The sequence below is a fragment of the Panulirus ornatus genome, chromosome 65 (genome assembly GCF_036320965.1).
Source record: "Panulirus ornatus isolate Po-2019 chromosome 65, ASM3632096v1, whole genome shotgun sequence".
NCBI classification, from domain to species: Eukaryota; Metazoa; Arthropoda; class Malacostraca; order Decapoda; family Palinuridae; genus Panulirus; species Panulirus ornatus.
Genome location: NC_092288.1, coordinates 25,434,577 through 25,460,015, shown reverse-complemented (window position 1 = coordinate 25,460,015; position 25,439 = coordinate 25,434,577). Strand labels below are relative to the sequence as shown.

The 25,439-nt window shown below is 41.2% G+C and overlaps 1 protein-coding gene across 1 annotated transcript; it reads right to left on the bottom strand.

Annotated features, from left to right (window-relative positions):
• Window positions 1–253: 253 nt before the first annotated feature.
• Window positions 254–25,439, bottom strand: LOC139746452 (uncharacterized). The gene is made up of 8 exons (XM_071657702.1): window positions 25,371–25,439; window positions 21,917–22,020; window positions 18,882–19,122; window positions 17,894–18,059; window positions 16,345–16,533; window positions 8,652–9,363; window positions 5,551–6,643; window positions 254–1,704 (listed from the first exon to the last, which is right to left on the bottom strand). The coding sequence occupies exons 2-8, from the start codon at window positions 21,996–21,998 to the stop codon at window positions 1,449–1,451; spliced, it is 2,739 nt and encodes a 912-aa protein (XP_071513803.1). The 5' UTR covers window positions 21,999–22,020; window positions 25,371–25,439; the 3' UTR covers window positions 254–1,448.

The following is a 25,439-nucleotide window of genomic DNA, read 5'->3' as shown; positions in this document are numbered from 1 at the left end:
TCCTCGGGTAAGGTAGTCACCCATCCTTCATAATTTTCAAAATCTCTACTGCATCTTTCCGTCTCTACCTTTCAGTGTGTATAACAATGCTTACATTGAAAATGTTTCTCTAATTCTATTCACAGGAGAGGCACATGTGCATCAAGTCCAAAGGAAATACCAAATTTCATTGACAAAAAAGGACAGACGCTGACCTCTCATGATACAGACAGAGAGGTTGTACATCTTCTAAAAACATTGTATATGTCTGCAAACTATGGTTAGTAGGAACATCTTCAAAACAAGAACCTAGAACTAACCATTTATCATGCAAGTTCACAGACGTGTAAACTCACGAGTATATGTAAACACATAATTACACAGATTCTCTTGCATTGATTACTTTTCATATATTAGTAATTCATTCCTTATTAATCAGTTCTCAAATCTTTACAAGAATACAAGAACATGAATACTGATACATTGGTGATATATGTATACAAATGTAAAGAAAAAGACTATTTTTCTGCAGATATTAATGAAACAATAAACTACAGGTAGTTGGTAAGTTTAACGAGAAAATTGATTTGGAACAATGTAACGCACAAGGGGCGACGTGCTACCAATGGACTGAACCAGGGTACGTGAAGTGGCCGGGGGAAATCATAGCAGGTCTTTGAGGCCTGGTTGAGGATAGGGAGCTGTGGTTTCGGTGTATTACACAAAGGAGTTAGAGATTGGGTCAGCGAATCCAGTCTTTCATCGTCTGCTCCTGGCACTACCCCGCTAACGAGGGAAACTACGGACAAGTATGAAAAGACACTGTCTCTGATGACATATAGTTAGATATGTGATCACTGGGTATGTCTGACGCGGGTTTGGAATTATGAAAATTTGGTTACATATGGACAACCATGCGACAACGTATTACGGGCCACGGCTGATGACGGGGCCAAACTTGAAGGAAAGTTACAATGGTCATTGGGCTACAGATAATTTCTGAACAGCTGCTGTTCGTTGGCCTACAGCTGATCATGGGGTTACAGCTGACGCTAGGAACGATCAGGTCATAGGGCTACGGGTTACAAGATGACAATTGGTTACCTAACTACAGATGGCTACGTAGACCGTCTGATGCCGAGAAGAAGCTGGTCACGGGACTACAGACAGCCAGAAGACAGTAGATATTCACAGGTGACAGGTACTACAGCTGTTCAAGTGACTGCAGTTGGTTAAGAAACTTTAGTTTTTTATGGTGACAGTTGATGATGGGGTTACTGCTAATGATGGGGTTACAGCTGATGATGGGGTTACAGCTAATGATGGGGTTACAGCTGATGATGGGTTTATAGCTGATGATGGGATTACAACTCTTAATGTAATTACAGCTGACGATGGGACTACAGCTGATAATGGGGCGACAGTTGACGAGTGGACTACAGATGGTGATAAGACTATAACTGAGGGGACTACAGCTGGTCTCCCTTTCCCCTACGACGTCCCCAGTTGGCGAGATGCTTAACCTTGGAGATAACCAGCTGACGGAGGCTTTGGCGGAAGTTGGAGCCGCAGATGGTGTAAAGGAGGAAGTTGACGGCGAAGTGCAGGTAATAGAGGCACAGAAAGACCTCCTGTACTTGGACCAGTTCCTCTGACTGCGTCAGGTGATGGTTGGCTTCCTCCTCCTGACGGTACTTCAGGACCATGTACACACGCACCAGGTAGCTACAACCAGCCGACATACACGGAAAAATAAATGGTTGTATTTAATAATATTTGCATTGAACACACATATTTCATATATATATATATATATATATATATATATATATATATATATATATATATATATATATATATATATATATATAGTTTTTGATACTGATGTTACTATCTGAAGGAAAGAAATAACTATCATCTTGACAGTCTGCTAGTTGTACTGTCGTCTTCAAATCTCTAGAGGTTTTAATAAATTCTCCCGATGCCACATTATCTGGTGTAATCAAATCGTTACTAAGAGAAAATCAACATAGTTTCCAATGTCCTGCAAAGTTCTTGTGCAATGGACTCTGTAGTATAGAAAAATTGCAAATTGCTAACAGTCAGAATAGTGGCTCGTAATCCCTATCATAAAAGGTAAACAACCGAAAAATACATAAGCTCGTCTACCTTCCTGAACAGAAGGTAAACAAATAGAATCATTCTTGTCAGCAAGGAAATATCACAGGTTCGTAGTATAAACACGAGTCCATACTATTATTAATTTATTTTTAAGGTTTAAGCGCGTGGAAGAAACTGTTGTACGGTGGTGCAGAAATGTCTTTATGTACTCACCAGTTACGGTAAAGTCCTGACAACGAAACAGCGAGTAGGCAGACGCAGGGGAAGTTATGATATAAATACATAATAATGGCGATTAAAAAGGGAAAAGATTGATATTGCATGAGTGTTGGATATGGACACATTTAACTATTTAGAAACACATGAATATAACAAAGCTGTGGCAGACATTTGAGGGACATAGGTAGATAGTAATGGGATAGATGAGAACATTAGATACTCATCTATTAAGCAGAGACCAAATAATTTACATATTGAGGTAGTGTGAGATTATGACATATATACGTTAAAGACGCCGAGAAACGGCAGCTGGGTAGTTAAGAGACAGAAAGGAGCAACGGCACAAGTAAGTAAGGAGACATAATTCGATACTGTACAACAAATGTTACATTGTTGATATGGTCAGAAATTTAAAAAGGATTTAGCAGTGAATTATTGGGGGAGACAAAATACATGAAGATAACAAGAAATGTGTAGTTATTGGTGTGCATATCCTGGACTTACAAAAGATGTACTTTCTGAGGAAAACTTTGGTGAAGACAAAACATTAAAGAAGGAAACCTCAGCTCTGACCCGTTTGTTTGCATACCACCTTACTTACCATATATGTCAAGATGTATTATATGTATTAGACATGCAGATGAAGCATTTTGAGTCCCATGTTGGCCCCTAAGTTTGTTGTGAGAATTTGAATTAAATTATTAGTGGTAGATAAACATTCATAAGATATTGATATCTTTGAATTGAGAATATTAGGGAATAAGCATATCATTGAGAAGCAGACATTTGTGAGAAATTAATGATCCTTCATCGAGTGAACCACCACAGCATGCATATCATTTACCTCACTATTATTTTTATTATTATTATTATTTTGCTTTGTCGCTGTCTCACGCATTAGCAAGGTAGCGCAAGGAAATATACGAAAGAATGGCCCAACCCACCCACACACACATGTATATACATACACGTCCACACAGGCAAATATACATACCTATACATCTCAATGTATACATATATATACACACACAGATATATACATATATACACATGTACATAATTCATACTATCTGCCCTTATTCATTCCCATCGCCACCCCGCCACACATGGAATAACCCCCTCCCCCCTCATGTGTGTGAGGTAGCGCTAGGAAAAGACAACAGAGGCCACATTCAATCACACTCAGTCTCTAGCTGTCATGTAATAATGCACCGAAACCACAGCTCCCTTTCCACATCCAGGTCCCATAGAACTTTAAATGGTTTACCCCAGACGCTTCACATGCCCAGGTTCAATCCATTGACAGCACGTCGACCCCGGTATACCACATTGTTCCAATTCACTCTAATCCTTGCATGCCTTTCACCCTCCTGCATGTTCAGGCCCCAATCACTTAAAATCTTTTTCACTCCATCTTTCCACCTCCAATTTGGTTTCCCACTTCTCCTCGTTCCCTCCACCTCTGACACATATATCCTCTTGGTCAGTCTTTCCTCACTCTTTCTCTCCATGTGACCAAACCATTTCAAAACACCCTCTTCTGCTCTCTCAACCACACTCTTTTTATTACCACACATCTCTCTTACCCTATTATTACTTACTCGATCAAACCACCTCACATCACATATTGTCCTCAAACATCTCATTTCCAGCACATCCACCCTCCTGCGCACAACTCTATCCATAGCCCATGCCTCGCAACCATACAACATTGTTGGAACCACTATTCCTTCAAACATAGCCATTTTTGCTTTCCGAGATAATGTTCTCGACTTCCACACATTCTTCAAGGCTCCCAGAATTTTCGCCCCCTCCCCCACCCTATGATTCACCTCCATTTCCATGGTTCCATCCGCTGCCAAATCCACTCCCAGATATCTAAAACACTTCACTTCCTCCAGTTTTTCTCCATTCAAACTTACCTCCCAATTGACTTGACCCTCAACCCTACTGTACCTAATACCTTGCTTTTATTCATATTTACTCTCAACTTTCTTCTTTCACACACTTTACCAAACTCAGTCACCAGCTTCTGCAGTTTCTCACATGAATCAGCCACCAGCGCTGTATCATCAGCGAACAACAACTGACTCACTTCCCGAGCTTTCTCATCCACACCAGACTGCATACTTGCCCCTCTTTCCAAAACTCTTGCATTCACCTCCCTAACAACCCAATCCATAAACAAATTAAACAACCATGGAGACATCACACACCCCTGCCGCAAACCTACATTCACTGAGAACCAATCACTTTCCTCTCTTCCTACACGTACACATGCCTTACATCCTCGATAAAAACTTTTCACTGCTTCTAACAACTTGCCTCCCACACCATATATTCTTAATACCTTCCACAGAGCATCTCTATCAACTGTATCATATACCTTATTCAGATCCATAAATGCTACATACAAATCCATTTCTTTTTTTAAGTATTTCTCACATACATTCTTCAAAGCAAATACCTGATCCACACATCCTCTACCACTTCTGAAACCACACTGCTCTTCCCCAATTTGATGCTCTGTACATGCCTTCACCCTCTCAATCAATACCCTCCCATATAATTTACCAGGAATACAAAACAAACTTATACCTCACTACTGTTTGTGATATATTGGGTTCAAACACTGCCCATGTAACTTTTCAAATGACAGGTTCTTTTATTCAAGGCATTCATGTGGTAGTTCACTTGATGACATTTTGTTGGCTTTATATGGCTCACAGAATATTGCATTAGTGAACAGATGAGTGGATAGGGTAGACAGATACTCCCAAGATTTTTTATTTGTTCATATACACTAGAATAGTTTGAGTTAGTGAGGTAAAGAAAAGCCATAACGAGACAATGATAGATAGTGAGGGAAATGGGTTGTGAGATTTAATGAAAGGGAATAAGATGGCACTGTAAGAGAGATCATAAAAGATAGTATATGAGACAAGATTTTGTAGAGAAAATGAGAGATCATAAGATAAAAAGAAATAGGAGCTGATGATGAAGAGAACGAGAGAGACAGACACCATGAGAGAGATAAAAAGACATCAAAGAGATAAAAGCAGAGGTAGAGATACTTTAACACTGAGAATGACAGAGGCTGTAGGATAGATGCTAAGACAAGCAGAAAGAGATAATGAGCATTAAGGAGAGACAGATTATGAGAGACAGTAAGAAGCATTAGCAACAGGAAATGTGAAAGGGATAGTCAGAGGGAAAGGATGAGACACCTACCTTGGCAATTGTAGAACGATGAACATAGTGGAGATAAGGATGAGCATCTTGCTTATGTTGTTGTGGGCATGGTCTCTGGTGTGAGTATGGTCTCTAGTGTGAACATAGTCTCTGGTATGGATATGGTCTCTGGTGGGAGCATTGTCATTAGTCTGGGTATGGTCTCTGAGGGAATGGTTTCTTGTATGCATATGGTTTTGTATGTGGGCATGGTATCTAGAGTTAGTGTGAATGTGATCTTTAGTGGTGGTAAGAGCTATATCTCTGGTGGTATGTGTACGTTCTCTAGAAGTATTGTGAGTGAACTTTCGATTATTGGTATTGGCATGGTCTCTGTTGGTGAAAGAAGCATGGTCTCTAGGAAATGCTGTGGTGGTGTTGGAATGGTCTTTTACAGTCTTGTGAGTGTGGTGTCTGGTGGAGAGGGGGCAGTCAGTAGTCATGGTGGTGATGCTGTGGTCTCTAGCAATGATGTGGGTATGGTTCCTGTTGATGTGACTGTGGTCTCCTTTTGTTTGGATGTGGTCTTTTATATTATCCTTAGTATGGGCATAGACTCTTTTGGTTTTGGAGCTGGGGTCTTGAATGTTGGTGTAGTTGTTGTCTTTAGTGGTAGTGTGAATACAGTTTTTTGTGTTAGTATGAACTTGGCGCCAATTTTTAGTATTACTGTGATCTAGAGTGGTCTGGGCTAGGTTCTTACTGATTTGGGTTTGGTCTTTGGTGAGTTTGTCATGATCTTTAAGGATCTGGGCATGGTCTCTCCTGATCTGGTTGTAAGTTCTATTGGCTTGTGTGTAACCCCTGATCCTATGGGTGTGGTCTGTGATGGTCTTGTTGTGAGCCTTGTTGGTCTGGTTGTTGCCTTGAGTGGTCTGAGTGTGGTCTTTGGTGGCCTTGACATGGTCCTCAGGGGTCTGGGTATGGTCTTTGGTGGCTTGGATGTGGTCTCTTATGGCTTGGGTGTGGCCTATAGTGGTCTGAGTGTAGTCTCTGTCCTGGATGGGGTCTCTGGTGGCCTTGACACGGTCCTTAAAACTCTGGGCGTGGCCCTGAGGGGTTTGGGTATGGTCTCTGATGGCCAGAACGTGATCTTGGTGATATGAAATGGAAAGTCAGGTGGTCTGATAAAGGATTATTTTCAGTTTAGGAAGAAAAGAACAGCACCCACTACATTAGACAGATAACTCTTTTGGGGAACCTTTAATGTACATGTGTGGAAATGACAAAAACCCTATTCAGGGCAAAATGAAAATCTTGGGAAATAGATAAACAGCAGTAGAGGTTGTAATAGATATTCTGATCTGCAGAAGAACTTTACTGGTTTCCAAACTAGCACATGTGTCAGAAATTGGAATTTCATACTCTGTCAGACATATCTGGCAGTCTTATGAATTAAATGTAAAGATTGCCTTTAGTTTGATTACCATGACATGTAGTACAGTAGAGGCATGCAAGTGAAAGGAATAAACTCGTATAACAGTTGTTTAGAAAACAGTTTGCTACTGGTGTGATAGTATCTTATCAACTGAGCAGACTAAATTACTCTTAAGGTCTCAAGTTGTAACATGGAAGACACTGCTGATTAGTATCCTTTTTGGTCGTGAGAGATTCTTTGGACACTCGTGTGTTTTGTGAGGTTAGAAACCTGGATAAAGGATTCTCCAAGATATATGAAAAATGGGAAGGTAACAGAAGAAAACAAAAATTATGCCCCTACACACATTCCAGCTAGCATTATCAGTAGTGCTTTGAAGCTTTGCATGGCCAGCAATGATCAGTCTTTTATGAGTTAACATATCACCCAGAAACGTCAGCCCTTCCATTTGGGAAGGCCTGAGATATACTGAAGCTAAGATTGTTGTGAGTGCTTGTATTGTGCAAAGAGGACCCAATGACCTGGTGATCTTTATAAGGCTTGTGGATGTCAAGAATATGCTCATAATGTAAGGGAAAATGAGATGAGTGATGGTTCTTCTGCATCAGCACCAGAAACAATGGCTGATAATAATACTATCTCTTTTTAAACCAGGTATTCCCAATCACCAATCCTTTTTCAGCACACAAATCTACAAGCTCTTCACCATTTCCATTTACAACACTGAACACCCCATGTACGCTAATTATTCCCTCAACTGCCGCATTACTCTTTGGTAACTATAATGTGTAATAATTTTCTGATAATATATATACGAGAACACTTTTTTCTTTTTGATGGTATAATGCATACTTCTGGTCGGTATTTTTCTTTCATTGGGTTCAGCATTGCATTTTATCAGTTGGTCGGAAAGATTTGGGGAATATTCATATTATAGCAGATTTTTACTGATTGCATGAGTATTAGCTTTATTCATACGCTTCACTGGATTGTAATGGGTCCATTCCTAGGTATGTCTTTAGTTGTACAGCGTTATTTCTAATATCAGTCACATAGTTCTTTAACTTTTTAAAATGGAGTTTTTAAAACAGTAAAGATACCTTAAAAGTGTATTGTCATCACTTATTGTTTTACTTTGTGCTTATTTCAGTGTCCTTGATTTTTAGTGAGAAAAAATATTTAACTGAAATTAGGGAAATAATGGATATGGGGGAGGAACTATAAACATATATAAGAGTACTTAAATGGCAATAGAACCAAAGAAATTGGAAAACTTTCTTTCTGATTACAGCAGGAAAGGCAAAAAAATGATCCAGTTTAAAAACTACTGTCATCTTGATGGAAGGGATAAGGCTTGGAATCCTTTAGAAATTATTTCACCACAAAATTTGTTTTTTGGCAGTGAAATTCACAGATACACAAAGATCTGTACATCAGCACTTCACCATTCATTATAAAGAGAATTTTTTTTTACACTTTTGGGTTAGAATTGGACCTTCAAATTGTTTTGAAGGAAATTTGGGTTAAAAAATGTTTTCATGATAAACAAACTTTCATTTATCTTAAATGATCAGAATGTTTATATGAAAGTGGCAAACATAAATGTAACTTTAATACTACCTTTGTTGATATACTATTAGTCATAAAAGGTTAGGGTAGGTCGAATAGGGTGAGGTTGATGTTCAGGTAGGTCAAACAGGTGAAGGTAATTGTGAGTACTTACCCTGAGCAAGATCTTCAGAAAATGACCAGACTTGGTCCTTGTTGCTTCCCTTCATCTGACTTGTAGATAAGTCATTAAGCTGGCTTGTGGTTGGGTCACTTATGTGACCTGAAGATGAGCATTTACTCTGACTTGATGACTCATTCATCTGGTCAGGAAATGTGTCCGTGACCTGACTAATAGGGGACTTCAACGTCTGACCTAATTGTGAATCACTGATATGACTTGTGTATGAGTTACCAAACTGTTCAGAGTGTAAGTTATTTGCTTGACTTGGAGATGACTCAACAACTTGGACAAGGGATAAGTCACTGACTGGACTTACAAGTGGATCACTTGCTTGTTCTGAACTTGTTTTAGTAAGCAAGTGTGGAGTTGAACCAGTGATGTGCCCTAAATGAGTGGGGACTGAATCCATGGTGTGTGTGTGCTTAGATGTGGCAAAAGAAGGTGTAGATGTAGTAAGATTGAAGGAAGAGGTGGCATTATAGTGTGCTGATACAGCAGAATAGGATTTAGAAGTAGCAATGAATGTGGTAGACATGGTGGCATTGGATGTACATTTTGGAACAAGGGTTGAAATCTTGGTAACACATAGTGTTAGTGTGACTCCACATGGGGTAGATATGACTTCATGGCTTTGAGAATGGTGTGAGGATGGTTGAGGTGCAGGCAAGAGGGGTCTAAGTGGTGTCTCTCCAGTTCCTTCACACTAGATTAGTGGGAAAAGAAAAAACTCTAGATAGTTTCATAATATATATATATATATATATATATATATATATATATATATATATATATATATATATTATATTTTTTTTTCATTTTGCTTTGTCGCTGTCTCCCGCGTTTGCGAGGTAGCGCAAGGAAACAGACGAAAGAAATGGCCCAACCCACCCCCATACACATGTATATACATACACATCCACACACGCAAATATACATACCTATACATCTCACTGTACACATATATATACACACTCAGACACATACATATATACCCATGCACACAATTCATACTGTCTGCCTTTACTCATTTCCATCGCCACCTCGCCACACATGGAATACCATCCTCCTTCCCCCTCATGTGTGCGAGGTAGCGCTAGGAAAAGACAACAAAGGCCCCATTCGTTCACACTCAGTCTCTAGCTATCATGCAATAATGCCCGAAACCACAGCTCCCTTTCCACATCCAGGCCCCACACAACTTTCCATGGTTTACCCCAGACGCTTTACATGCCCTGATTCAATCCACTGACAGCACATCAACCCTGGTATACCACATTGATCCAATTCACTCTATTCCTTGCCCTCCTTTCACCCTCCTGCATGTTCAGGCCCCGATCACACAAAATCTTTTTCACTCCATCTTTCCACCTCCAATTTGGTCTCCCTCTTCTCCTCGTTCCCTCCACCTCCGACACATATATCCTCTTGGTCAATCTTTCCTCACTCATTCTCTCCATGTGACCAAACCATTTCAAAACACCCTCTTCTGCTCTCTCAACCACGCTCTTTTTATTTCCACACATCTCTCTTACCCTTACGTTACTTACTCGATCAAACCACCTCACACCACACATTGTCCTCAAACATCTCATTTCCAGCACATCCATCCTCCTGCGCACAACTCTATCCATAGTCCACGCCTCGCAACCATACAACATTGTTGGAACCACTATTCCTTCAAACATACCCATTTTTGCTTTCCGAGATAATGTTCTTGACTTCAACACATTCTTCAAGGCTCCCAGAATTTTTGCCCCCTCCCCCACCCTATGATCCACTTCCGCTTCCATGGTTCCATCCGCTGCCAGATCCACTCCCAGATATCTAAAACACTTCACTTCCTCCAGTTTTTCTCCATTCAAACTCACCTCCCAATTGACTTGACCCTCAACCCTACTGTACCTAATAACCTTGCTCTTATTCACATTTACTCTTAACTTTCTTCTTTCACACACTTTACCAAACTCAGTCACCATAAATATAGTATAAGAACAGGAGAAGAATCATGTTTTGTTTAATTATTCTAAAGATTATGACCATTGTACTAACTGGAGTAACCCCAATTCAGTTATTAACTGTAAATCCTTTCATACAAAAAATATAGAATCTTCTATTATCAAATACGCAAAGAATTGTAAAATTGATGTTAGTGAAGGTCAATATAAACTTGATAGCTTTGTTGTAGGCATAATTTGTATACAGTTCCCTTTCTTGTCCACACAAAAAAAATTCTATGACAGATATGATGCCAGATAAGAACACCAATGACCCAAACACCACCATCCAGTAACGCTTGTTTACCAGTGGCGTTTTAGCTACATCTCTTCCCTGTATATCACAGACTGTTCTACATCTATCTCATTCTTGTATCTGCCCCAACGATGTGATCATTACACGAAAGTGCACTTGGGAATTTTTCATGTTTCAATTTCTTAGTGGTTTTATGCATTTACTAGATCACACACACTGCTATATATATATATATATATATATATATATATATATATATATATATATATATGTTTAATTTGTTTATGGATGGGGTTGTTAGGGAGGTGAATGCAAGAGTTTTGGAAAGAGGGGCAAGAATGAAGTCTGTTGTGGATGAGAGAACTTGTGAAGTGAGTCAGTTGTTCGCTGATGATACAGCACTGGTGGCTGATTCATGTGAGAAACTGCAGAAGCTGGTGACTGAGTTTGGTAAAGTGTGTGAAAGAAGAAACTTAAGAGTAAATGTGAATAAGAGCAAGGTTATTAGGTACAGTAGGGTTGAGGGTCAAGTCAATTGGGAGGTAAGTTTGAATGGAGAAAAACTGGAGGAAGTAAAGTGTTTTAGATATCTGGGAGTGGATCTGGCAGCGGATGGAACCATGGAAGTGGAAGTGAATCATAGGGTGGGGGAGGGGGCGAAAATCCTGGGAGCCTTGAAGAATGTGTGGAAGTCGAGAACATTATCTCGGAAAGCAAAAATGGGTATGTTTGCAGGAATAGTGGTTCCAACAATGTTGTATGGTTGCGAGGCGTGGGCTATAGATAGAGTTGTGCGCAGGAGGGTGGATGTGCTGGAAATGAGATGTTTGAGGACAATGTGTGGTGTGAGATGGTTTGATCGAGTAAGTAATGTAAGGGTAAGAGAGATGTTTGGAAATAAAAAGAGCGTGGTTGAGAGAGCAGAAGAGGGTGTTTTGAAATGGTTTGGGCACATGGAGAGAATGAGTGAGGAAAGATTGACCAAGAGGATATATGTGTCGGAGGTGGAGGGAACGAGGAGAAGAGGGAGACCAAATTGGAGGTGGAAAGATGGAGTGAAAAAGATTTTGAGTGATCGGGGCCTGAACATGCAGGAGCGTGAAAGGCGGGCAAGGAATAGAGTGAATTGGATCGATGTGGTATACCGGGGTTGACGTGCTGTCAGTGGATTGAATCAGGGCATGTGAAGCGTCTGGGGTAAACCATGGAAAGTTGTGTGGGGCCTGGATGTGGAAAGGGAGCTGTGGTTTCGGGCATTATTGCATGTCAGCTAGAGACAGTGTGAACGAATGAGGCCTTTGTTGTCTTTTCCTAGCGCTACCTCGCACACATGAGGGGGAGGGGGATGGTATTCCATGTGTGGCGAGGTGGCGATGGGAATGAATAAAGGCAGACAGTGCGAATTGTGTGCATGGTTATATATGTATGTGTCTGTGTATATATATATGTGTACATTGAGATGTATAGGTATGTATATTTGCGTGTGTGGACATGTGTGTATATAGATGTGTAGGGGTTTGGGTTGGCCATTTCTTTGTCTGTTTCCTTGCGTTCCCTCGCAATGCGGGAACAGGACAAGCAAAATAATAAAAAAAAGAAATTTTTATTTATATATATATATATAAAATTTAAATTATTTTTTTTTTTTATTTGCTTTGTCGCTGTCTCCTGGTTAGCGAGGTAGCACAAGGAAACAGATGAAAGAAGGGCCCCAAACCCCACCCACATAACATTTATACTAACCATCCACACATGCAAATATACATACCTATAATCTAACATAAAATTTATTTTTATATACACCATATTTTATATATAACATTACATTAATTTTTCTGTTCCCTTCTCTTGCACGCCCATAAATTAACCCTCCCATGTCAGAGTAGCCATAGGAAAAGAACAACAAAGGCCCACACCTCATCTCATGGTTTAAATTACAAACACTTAAATTTAAAATTCCAAAAAAAAATTTTTAAAATTTTTTAAAAAAGGGTTTTTGGGGTTTTGAAAAACCCCCCCCCCCCCAAAAAACCCCACCCCCCCCCCCCTGTTTTAAAACCCCACACAAATAATTAACCCCCACTAAAATTTTTTTTTTTAAAAAAAAAAAAAATTTTTTTTTTTTTAAAAAAATCTTTTCCTCCCCTTCCCATTAAAAAAAAACCCTTTTAAAAAACCCCCCCCCCAAAACCAAACAAAAAAAAAAAAACCCCAAAACCCCCCCCAAAAAATTTAAAATTTTTTTTTTTTTTTTTCCCCCCCCCCCCTTAAAAAAAAAACCCCCAAAAGAACCCCCCCCCCAAAAATACCATTATTTACACTCCACCCCTAAAAAACAAAACACCCCCAATTTTTCCCCAAACCCACAAAAAGTACAAAATTTTTCCCCTTTTTTTCTGGCCCCCCCCAAAAAAAAGGAAAAACCCCCTCGTCTGTTGGCGGGGTAGCGTAGGAAAAACAACAAAGGTCACATTTTCAATCATTTCCAGTTTTAAAAAACCCCCCAACACAGCTCCTTTTTCACATCCAGGCACCACAAAACTTTCCATGGTTTACCCCAGACGCTTCACATGCCCTGGTTCAATCCATTGACAGCACGTCGACCCCGGTATACCACATCGTTCCAATTCACTCTATTCCTTGCATGCCTTTTAACCTCCTGCATATTCAGGCCCCGATCACTCAGTTTCTTTTTCACTCCATCTTTCCACCTCCAATTTGGTCTCCCACTTCTCCTCGTTCCCTCCACCTCTGACACATATATCCTCTTTGTCAATCTTTCCTCACTCATTCTCTCCATGTGACTAAACCATTTCAAAACACCCTCTTCTTCTCTCTCAACCACACTCTTTTTATTACCACACATTTCTCTTTTCCTTTCATTACTTACTCGATCAAACCACCTCACACCACATATTGTCCTCAAACATCTCATTTCCAGCACATCCACCCTCCTCCGCACAACTCTATCTATAGCCCACGCCTTGCAACAATATAACATTGTTGGAACCACCATTCCTTCAAACATACCCATTTTTGCTTTCTAAGATAATGTTCTCGACTTCCACACATTTTTCAGTGCTTCCAGAACATTCACCCCCTCCCCACCTTATGATTCACTTCTGCTTCCATGGTTCCATCCGCTGCTAAATCCACTCCCAGATATCTAAAACACTTCACTTCCTCCAGTTTTTCTCCATTCAAACGTACCTCCCAATTGACTCAAATGTACCTCCCAATTGACTTGTCCCTCAACCCTACTGTACCTAATAACCTTGGTCTTATTCCCATTTACTCTCAGCTTTCTTCTTTCACACACTTTACCAACTCAGTCACCAGCTTCTGCAGTTGCTCACCCGAATCAGCCACCAGCGCTGTATCATCAGTGAACAACAACTGACTCACTTCCCAAGCTCTCTCATCGACAACAGACTGCATACTTGCTCCTCTTTCCAAAACTCTTGCATTCACCACCTAACAACCCCATCCATAAAGAAATTAAACAACCAAGGAGACATCATGCACCCCTGCCACAAACCAACATTTACTGAGAACCAATCACATCCCTCTCCTCCTACACGTACACATGCCTTACATCCTCAATAAAATCTTTTCCCTGCTTCTAACAACTTACCTACCACACCATGTATTCTTAATACCTTCCACAGAGCATCTCTATCAACTCTTATCATATGCCTTCTCCAGACCCATAAATGCTACATACAAATCCATTTGCTTTTCTAAGTATTTCTCACATACATTCTTCAAAGCAAACACCTGATCCACACATCCTCTACCGCTTCTGAAACCACACTGCTCTTCCCCAATCTGATGCTTTATACATGCCTTCACCCTCTCAATCAATACCCTCCCATATAATTTCCCAGGAATACTCAACAAACTTATACCTCTGTAATTTGAGCACTCACTTTTATCCACTTTGCCTTTGTACAATGTATGTATATACATGTATGTATATACATGTATATGTGGGTCGGTTGGGCTATTCTTTCGTTTGTTTCCTTGCGCTACCTCGCTAACGCGGGAGACAGCAACAAAGTATAACAGATAGATGAATATATATATATGACAAGTTTTCAACAACTTTACTAATTACTCACATATGAAAAGAGCTCTTAATTTAAAATTTCTTAAAATAGCTTTCTGAATCTGTTCTGATTTTGGAGATTGGAAGACAAAAGCAAATATGTAACAGTTTTTTTTAAAGAATTCTATATTAGTCATCTATTATGATTATAGTTTGTCATGTTTATTAAATCCTGATATATCTTAGAAAAGTCTGGAGAACTGGTAGTGAATGGAATTAGATTTGAAAGCTTAAAAAGTTCTGCAAAAGAAGAAAAATGCACATTTCAACTGTATATTGGCTTAAGCCAGTATAGAATTTGACAGTATAAAAATGAAGGTCTGCATTGTAGTACTGCTAATCCACTGATGTGTTCCAAGGTACATAGAACTGATCATGATGTACATTTCAGGCCTCACAACATAATGCAAACCTTGAAAGACACTGAAGGCTCCATCACACTGATCATGATGCATATCCAGACTCCATTATACAGCTCTTACCTTGAAATCTGTTCATAGTTCCAAAACACTGACCGTGATGCATATTCCAAGCTCCATGAAAAATAACCAGCCATGAGGTAGGTTTAGGGAATCTCATCACACTTATCTCTTGTTTATGTGTTCCAGGTTTCACAACACAAAACCATCCTTTAAAAAGATTAAGGCTCCTATAAAGCATGTTGTTGACAGAAGCAGTCCAGGGAAGTATTATCGTCCTGACTTAGGATTTTTGAAGTGATGCGTAGAACAATCTTACACCTGAATGTTAATAAACAGTAAACAGCGAGTCCCCAGGAAAATATTATCATCCTGACGTAGGAGTGCAGAAATTGTAATGACATGACAAGCACTCAACAGTCACCCTTGCAATCAAGTCTTAAACTCCACTCCACCAGGCATACACCCATTAGAAACTAAACTCCCTAAGCATGTTCAAATTACACTTTCTCATTTGCATTCTGGACACCAACCATTTCTCCAACATTACAAATACTACTACATCATATCACAAGACTCATCATGCCCATGATGCTGAACATTTACTTCTTAGCTGTCCTCCACTCTCTTCACACCACCACACTTCTTGACCCATGGTCCCACCCAGTCGATGTGACCATCTCCTGAGCAATGCAGGAGCCTCAAAGCAGGGGATCCCAGGACAGACAGATTAGTAATTACCTATATGTAATTACCTTGAACTGAACTTCACATTCAACAGAATAACTTTTGCCTTAAAGTATATTTCATGCTTCCCAACATGGCACTTGCCTTGAAGCATGTTTCAGGGCCCATAATGTAACAGTCATCTTGAAGCATGTTTCAGGATCAACAGCATGATACTCACCTTCCTGGAAGAGTCACTGTGGGTCTCTGTGTTGTGGAAAATCCTGGAGAAAGTCCAAAGCCGCCAGACAATGAGGGAGTTCATGACAACAATAAGGATGAAAGGCAGGAATACCATGAGGATGAGGTCTGCCAGGGATAACACGGCCATAACTCGCTTGTACTCTGGGTAGAAGCCACAGTCTGCTATCTGTCGAGGAATGACCTCTTTGATCAAAAGTATGCAACCATTTGGTATCATACCCACGAGTAGTACTGTTGGGGTCAAGAGCTGCACCATTATGTTCATTTAATTAAGGTTAGATGGCAGAGTTGTGCGAGGCTGTGATATCCAAGTATCAAGGTCAGGGGTTTTGGAGAAGACTTGTTAAACTGCTAAAAGTTGCCAACATTTTCATAGTAAGTGAAATAACATTTTTTTTTCAAATTAACAGTAACACTGCTAATAAGAAAACATACAAGGTCAAATAGGTAACTTGAACCAGATGAAAAATTTGACAGAGTTTTAGGGGAATATCAAGTTAAGCCAGCTCATGGCATATTGATTTAATAAATTGCTAGTCAGGTATTGAACCAGAATCATGACAGATAACCATTGTAACAATGATTAAAGCAAGAGGTGTTAGATATTTTAGCTAATCCCTGAATATTGCAATATCAGCATAACATATTTGAGAAAATCATTTGAATCAGTTATAACAAAATCAATAGGTACATATTTAAATAATCATGATTTAAGAATTCAGAACATAGCTGTACTATTGGACAAGCATGTTTAACAAAACTGCTCCCTTTCTACTCTAGTGTTTTTGAATATTTGACAATGGTTAGGATTGTGAGATAATTTTCTTGATTTAAGCACAGCACATGAGAACTGAGTAAGAAAAGTAGGAGGTCAAAGTACAGGAGAAGAGGTACAAAATTGGAAGTCAGCATTAATGGAGTGAAAAAGGAGCAGGGTCCATTTCTCAATGAAGTAGCTCAGGGCTTGGTCCTAGAGAGACTGCTATTCATAACATGTGGGAAGGACAAATAACAAGAGACCTGATGGTCCAAGACAAGGTTATCTGCATTATAAGCTAATTCTGTGACAGAAACAGAATAGCAAAGCAGAAGGCACCTTCCCACCCATTTTTTATCCTGCTCAAATGTTGGCAGGAAAGAGAAATAAGGGGGAATTTTATGGGAGACAAGGTATGATATTACAGTAGTGCAAGGTCAGGTATCAGAGGACTGTAATAAGTTCAAGGATAAAAATATCACAAGATCATAAAGAAACACAAGGTTGGGGCAAAATTAACAAGTTCTAGTTCATTGTAACAAAATATCAGGGATCAAAGTTCTGGGTCATTGTAACAATATCAGGGATCAAAGTAACTAGTTCAGTGGTCAAAGTAACGCTAAGTCAGGGGATCTAAGTAAAACAGAGTGTCAAAAGTAACACAAAGCCAGGGATCATTTTGACAAAAGTTGTCAATGTTCTTCAACCTTAAAATGATTTATGATTTGATCAATAGGTACAGGTGCACTATACCCTGAGGTACACTTACATTGGCAGGTGTACCGTAGATAACCAGCAGGTACAGATAAGATACTGCATTGGCTAAAACGATGATGCAAATGGCGCACTTGGCTCGGCCCACAGTACAGATGGTGGACCGCCGCAGTGGGTACTGTACTGCAATGCACCGCTCCAGGGTGTAAGCCACCGTCAACCTGCCAGATATAAGGCTTAATTCAGGATGGTTATTTCCACATGATGGTTTGTTGTCCGTGTGGATAGTTTTCCTCATGAAGATGGGTTAGTTGTCAGAGTGAGTGGTTATTTCCATGTGAAAATAGGTGCTTACCCATGTGGGTTATTTCCACACGAAGGGAAGGTAGGTGTTCATGTGGGTAATTACATTGTGGTACATTAGTATTATGTGTGGGTGGTAATTTGTACATATAATTTGGTTAGCTGTATGTGAAACTTTTCAGTACAATAGGTTTTAAGCCCTGTACATTTGCTATGGCTTTGGCTGACCACTTATTACTTATTTGTATTGTAAAGTATGGGAAGAGGATTCTACACTGAGGGGCCCCATTTCCTGATTTTTTTTATGCTATCAAGTAGACTTTTAAACATTTCTTATTTCCTTTATTCCATTCCAGCCTTCCACTTCCCTTACGTTGAAACAAAACTTCTTTATATCCTTTCTAAAAAGATCTTTGTCATGGCCTTTAGTTATTCTGGTGCAGCATCTTTCAACATGTCCAAATGATTTGGAAAATGAACTTTGTAATTAGGTCACCCCTTCCTCTACTCTCCTCCATGGTGGACATACTTTTAGCCCTTGGCCTATCATTGTAATTCAGCTCTCTTAATTCAAGTACCAACTTAGTTGCCTTTTTCTGAACCTTTTCTGTTAAATCTTTTTGTCTTTTAAGACGTATAAGCAGTTTTAATATAATATATGTTGTGTTTTACTTGCTTTTGGATCTATCCTTTGACCCCTTCTGATGTATGGTATCCTAACCTAACCTCAGGTGACTTACCAGACGCTGATGCTGTTGGTGGTGGAGCCAATAAAATTGATGAGCTTGCAGGCAAGGGCTGAGTCGAGGATGTCCAACCTGAGGGCAGTGAAGGCATCATGGTGCAGGAGCCAGCGCAGCAGGAGAAGGAGAAGGAACACAGTGTCTGAAGCAGCCATGGCTGCTAGGAAGAATGATGAGGAACGTCGCCGGAGACGTGTCCTGAGGAACACCGCCCCACTGATCACATTTCCCACCACACCTGCTGGGCAGGGCCAGGACTATTCATCCCAGGTTTTGGTTCTAATAGTAATAGTAATCATTTAATTCTAAGATATTGTTTTACCTCCACATAGACTTCCCATTTCTTATTTTTTTGGTAGGATATCTCTGCTCTGTCCTCTTAAAAAAGAAGAGAAAAAAGTAGTAGAATATTTAATGCAAGCTTTGTAATGATACCATTATCATTACAAAGCTTGGTGTAGCAGTTAGTGTTTCTGACCTAGGACACATTCACAGGTCACCCAGGGTCAAGAGCATAGTTATGGCAGTTGGCCCATTTCAACCCAGCTGTTCATCCACCCTTAGGAGATGGCTGATAAAATGGGTAACTTGCTCATGCTAGGAAGTACCAGGAGAGACTGAGTACAGAATGGAAAAAGGTGAGAACAAAGGACGTAAGGGGAGTGGGGGAGGAATAGGATGTATTTAGGGAAGCAGTGATGGCTTGCACAAAAGATGCTTGTGGCATGAGAAGAGTGGGAGGTGGGCAGATTAGAAAGGATAGTGAGTGGTGGGATGAAGAAGTAAGATTATTAGTGAAAGAGAAGAGAGAGGCATTTGGATGATTTTTTGCACGGAAATAATGCAAATGACTGGGAGATGTATAAAAGAAAGAGGCAGGAGGTCAAGATAAAGGTGCAAGAGGTGAAAAAGGGGGCAAATTAGAGTTGGGATGAGAGAGTATCATTAAATTTTAGGGAGAATAAAAAGATGTTTTGGAAGAAGGTAAATAAAGTGCGTAAGACAAGGGAACAAATGGGAACTTCAGTGAAGGGGGCAAATGGGGAGGTGATAACAAGTAGTGGTGATGTGAGAAGGAGATGGTGTGAGTATTTTGAAAGTTTATTGAATGTGTTTGATGACAGAGTGGCAGATATAGGGTGTTTTGGTCGAGGTGGTGTGCAATGTGAGAGGGTTAGGGAGAATGATTTGGTAAACAAAGAAGAGGTAGTAAAAGCTTTGCGGAAGATGAGAGCTGGCAAGGCAGTGGGTTTGGATGTTATTGCAGTGAAATTTATTAATAGAGGGGGTGATTGTATTGTTGACTGGTTGGTAAGGTTATTTAATGTATGTATGACTCATGGTGAGGTGCCTTAGGATTGGAGGAATGCTTGCAGAGTGCCATTGTACAAAGGCAAAGGGGATAGAAGTGAGTGCTCAAATTACAGAGGTATAGGTTTGTTGAGTATTCCTGTGAAATTTATGGGAGGTTATTGATTGAGAGGGTGAAGGCATGTACAGAGCATCAGATTGGGGAAGAGCAGTGAGGTTTCAGAAGTGGTAGAGGATGTGTGGATCAGGTGTTTGCTTTGAAGAATGTGAGAAATACTTAGAAAAGCAAATGGATTTGTTTATAGCATTTATGGATCTGGAGAAGGCATATGATAGAGTTGATAGAGATGCTCTGTGGAAGGTATTAAGAATATATGGTGTGGGGGCAAGTTGTAGAAGCAGTGAAAAGTTTTTATCGAGGATGTAAGGCGGGAGACAGCAACAAAGTATAATACATAAATAAATAGAATAATATATTATTATTATTATTATACTTTGTCGCTGTCTCCCGCGTTTGCGAGGTAGCGCAAGGAAACAGACGAAAGAAATGGCCCCCCCCCCCATACACATGTATATACATACGTCCACACACGCAAATATACATACCTACACAGCTTTCCATGGTTTACCCCAGACGCTTCACATGCCTTGATTCAATCCACTGACAACACGTCAACCCCGGTATACCACATCGCTCCAATTCACTCTATTCCTTGCCCTCCTTTCACCCTCCTGCATGTTCAGGCCCCGATCACACAAAATCTTTTTCACTCCATCTTTCCACCTCCAATTTGGTCTCCCTCTTCTCCTCGTTCCCTCCACCTCCGACACATATATCCTCTTGGTCAATCTTTCCTCACTCATTCTCTCCATGTGCCCAAACCAAAAATAGAATAATAATGAATGATAAATATCTCTCTCAGCACAGATTCATGATGTGGAGTCTGTCATTCAAAGCAGAAATATATTTGGCTAAATGCATGTTACTGTGAGAAGTAAGGAAGGTGAGTTGCTGAATCAAAGGAGGAAGTGAAAGGAAGATGGAAAGTGTTTTGAAGAACTGATGAACATGAGAGAAAGTGAGGCTATGCCAGTGCTAATGACATGACAGACCAATGGGCTACCATACTTATGAACTGCAAGATTAATAGGCTGTTGTAATGGGCTGTCAGACAATTGGGCTGTTTGACTAAATGAGCTGATGGACAAATAGGCTGTCAAAGTAATGGGCTGCTGGGCATATGATTAGTCAGACCAAAGTAATGGGCTGCCAGACTAATGACCTTTTGGACTAATAAGTTGTTAGACTAATTGGCTGATGGACTTTTGAGCTGCCATGTTAATGAGCTGATAAAGTTATGGACTAAAGGTGAACTACTGGGTTGTCTGATTGAGAGGGTGTTGGACGACTAGGCTGTCAGTCATATGAGCTGTCACCTAATGACTTGTTGGACTGATGGGTGTATGGATTACACAGCGGTCTTCACTATGTACAGCCTCTAGCCAGGTCGTCTCAGGTCACCCATGGTCAAGTTAGGTTATGTTCAGGTAGCTCAGATTAATTTTGGTCAGGTTCATAATATGATCATTTACACTAATTTAAGATCTGCCATGGTCAGGTAAGGACAGTAATAGTCAGTAAAGCCTAGGTTTTGTTATGCTTGGTCGCCTCAGGTCAAATGAGGTAAATCAGGTAGGGTTAGGCGAGGTCGATAGCTTACCGACGACAATGATGACCGGAATGTAGTAGAGATGAAGGAGGTAGATCACCCTCGGCTTTCGTGGCTCCTCTTCCTCACCCATCCTCACATTCGACCAAGGTTACCTGTGTGACCACAGTTTGAACAGGTGAATATTACGAGAAATTAGTCAGACACATGACTGATACAGGTCGAGAACATGCCTTAAACCAAGAGGTCAAAATGAGGAGAGGAATGTGTCCCCAACGATGGGCAAAGAACCTGTCTGAAACAGTTGTAGTGATCTAAGGTCACCATAATGACGTAGCCATTGACTGGGTGACAGCCTGTGACCTCTCCTGACTTAATACTCTTAGGAATAATGTATTTGGTGGCCCATCCTACACATCTGCACCTGTAGCATTAATCCCTCGCCACAATGAAGCCTGCCATGAAGATGGAACGTCAGGATGTCGCATTGGGACCTGCTGACGGAGGAGACTCCCTAAGGGCGGCATGAGTCTGGAGTCAAATGACCAAGACTTCAGGTACCGGAGTGGTACACTTGTCTCGTAGTGAGCCAAGTGCCTGACTGGTTTGCTGCGGTGATACACGGGTATATAAGAGGCGGTGAGATCAGGTCTGTGAGGGATAGCTGTTCCTAAAGAGAGTTAGAGACGTCGAAGCCGATTGTCGCAAGCTTCTGATCTCTCTCCATGCTGGTGGACTTGAGGTTAAGTCAGTAAGAGCGGCGCTTCTTGAGGAAAGGGTCAGGTCATGTATAATTACAGAGAGATTTTGACCTGCTACCACCGACAACGAGTGTGGGTGGAAGGGATTAATGTTGCAAGTGCAGATGTGTAGGATGGGCCACCAAACACATTATTAGGTCAGGTAAGGTCACAGGCTGTCACCCAGTCAATGGCGACGTCATTAAAGTGACCTTGGATTACTACATAGGAAATTAACGTGTGAAAAATCAGGTGAAGAACATCAGAAACGGGGAAAAAAGTAATGTTATGATGAGGATCACCTCAAAAGCATTGGAGAAAAACGTAGAAATAAGTAAAACAAATAAGTAAGTAAAGAAAATAAGTATGTGCATCTGAACATGTCAAGATGTTGAAATCAGGTTTGACCACGAGAGAAACAGGTTAGAATACGCCAGAAACAGAACTGAGTCATTGTTGGTTAAAGAACTCGTAATTACGCAGTGGCCCAGGATAAGTGAGGATTACGTTTGAAATACGTGAAATAGGAGTAGTTCTGGTGAGCTATGGCGATGTGTGGCTGCCTGTGGTGATTTGTGGTGGGACATTGGTCATGTGTAGAAAGTTTAAGTATAATGTTTGGTGGCTACGGTGATATCTGATAGGCTGTGGCGATGTGTGGTGGCGTATGGCGGGCTGTTGTGGTGTTGTGCTGTTGAGGTGCGTGGCGGGCAATGATAGTGTGTCGAGCTGTGGTGGGCTATGGATGTGTGGCGTGTTTTTGAGGTGTGTGGCGAGCTATGGTGAAGTGTGGCGTGCTGTGGTGGTGTGTGGTGGGCTGTGATGAGTGTGGGGTGCTGTGGTTGGCTATGGATGAGTATGGCGTGCTCTGGTGGTATGTGGTGGAATATGGTTATGTGTGGCGTGTTGTGGTGGTGGGCAATGAATGAGTGTGGCGTGGTGTTTGGTGGGTTGTTGGGGTGTCCGGCAAGCTGTGGAGGTGTGCGGTAAGCTGTGGTGATGTGTAGCGGTGTGTGGTGGTGTATGATGGGCTGTGGAGGTGTATGGCGGGCTGTGGTTGTACATGGAAGGCTGTTGTGCTGTGTGGTGGGCTTTGTAGCAGATTGTGGTGGTGTGTCGCGGGCTGTTGTGATGTTGCGGTCTTTGTTGGTGTGTGGCGAGCTGTGGTTTTGTCTAGCGGGCTTTTGAGGTTTGTGACGGGCTTTATTTCTGTGGGGCAGGCTGTGGAAGTGTGTGGGAACTGTTGGGTGTAGGGAGGGCTGTGGTGTGTAGCGGGCTGTGGAGCTTATTGGCGGGATGTGTTCCTGTGTGTGTATGGCGGGCTGTGTGATTACTGTTTGCATTTTATACTCGTGTTGTCCCGTGTCTTGACCCTATATATATATATGTACCATGTGTTCTATTCCTGTGTATTTATGCATACACACATAGCTAACGTATGTCAAGTGTGTGGCGAGCTGTGGTGCTGTGTTTGGCGGGTTGTGGTGGTGTTTGGTTGGTTGTGGTGACGTGTGGCAGGCTGTGGTTGTGTATGGCTGGATTTAATGGTGTGTGTAGGCCTGTGGTTATGTGCACAGTACGGGGCCCATCTCTCGAACACTATCTACTATCATAACAACCCCTGAATGTGTTTGCTGTCTACATTAACAATGTCCTCCTGTCTGTTCCATTCATCCTCCACTCTCATACTGTAAATGTACATATTTCCATGTTAATAAGATTCTAACTAAATTTCATGTTATGTTCTCTGGTTGTTCTATCTCTGTCTCACAAAGAACTGTCCACTGTTCACATGGTCAGTCTCTATGAAAATCTTAGAGGTTGTTATCAGGTCATCCTTCTCCCTTGTCCCTAAATTTCAAGCTTCCAGTCTGTCCCTGAAGCGTAGCCTCTTATTTCTGGTATAATCTTTGTCCCCCCCACCCCTCTCTCGACCTCCTCCTCATACGTTGTGAATGGTTCATTCGATGAGGTGAACTCACTTGAGAAGCATATTCTTGTGTTGGTCTTATTATGTAGAATATGAAAAGCTAGCTAACCCTTTCCTTATCCATCCATCTCTTCTGAGTTATTGTGATGTTTGCCAGCAGACAGTTTTCTCTCCTTTATTCTCTAGACACGGAACTCTGGCCACAGGTAACTTACGGTCGATGTCTACTCCCATGTTCTTCTCATACAGAATCGTGAAACTTATTTTCAGTGAAGTAATAATCACATTCAGGCCGCCATTCACTTTACCCCATGCTCATAACTTTGCTTTTGCTTGGGTTGAGTTTCATCAACCACCCTATAAGCTGCTGCAATCCTTCTTGCTCTCCATCTCTCGTATGACCGTTACATCATCTAAACATATCTAGGTAGGATTTCATTCCTTCAGGCAAGTCATTAATACAAATAATAAAAAGTAATGTCCCAGAACAGAACTCCGTGACACTCCGCTGGTCACCTCAACCCATGCGGATTTTCCAGCAAGATGCGTCTGTTTCCTCCCACTGAATTTCCCCTTTATTCCCTCCTACAGGTTATCCAACCTCTTGATCAGCCACTATTTGGTACGGGGGGGGGGAGTAATGTTGGTATGTGGTGGTGGGTTTTGTTAGTATGTTCCGGACTGTAGGACCTGGTATGTGGTGGGCTGTGTTGTGCGACGGATTGTGGTGTGTGGTGGGCTGTGTTGTGCGACGGATTGTGGTGTGAGGTGGGCTGTGTTGTGCGACGGATTGTGGCGGTAGTGTGTGGTGGGCTGTGGTTATTGCCATACTCACGGCCAGGAGAGACGCGCGTCTGGCTGGGCCGACGGGAGGAGACCAAGTGATTCCCTTGCCGGCTCCGAC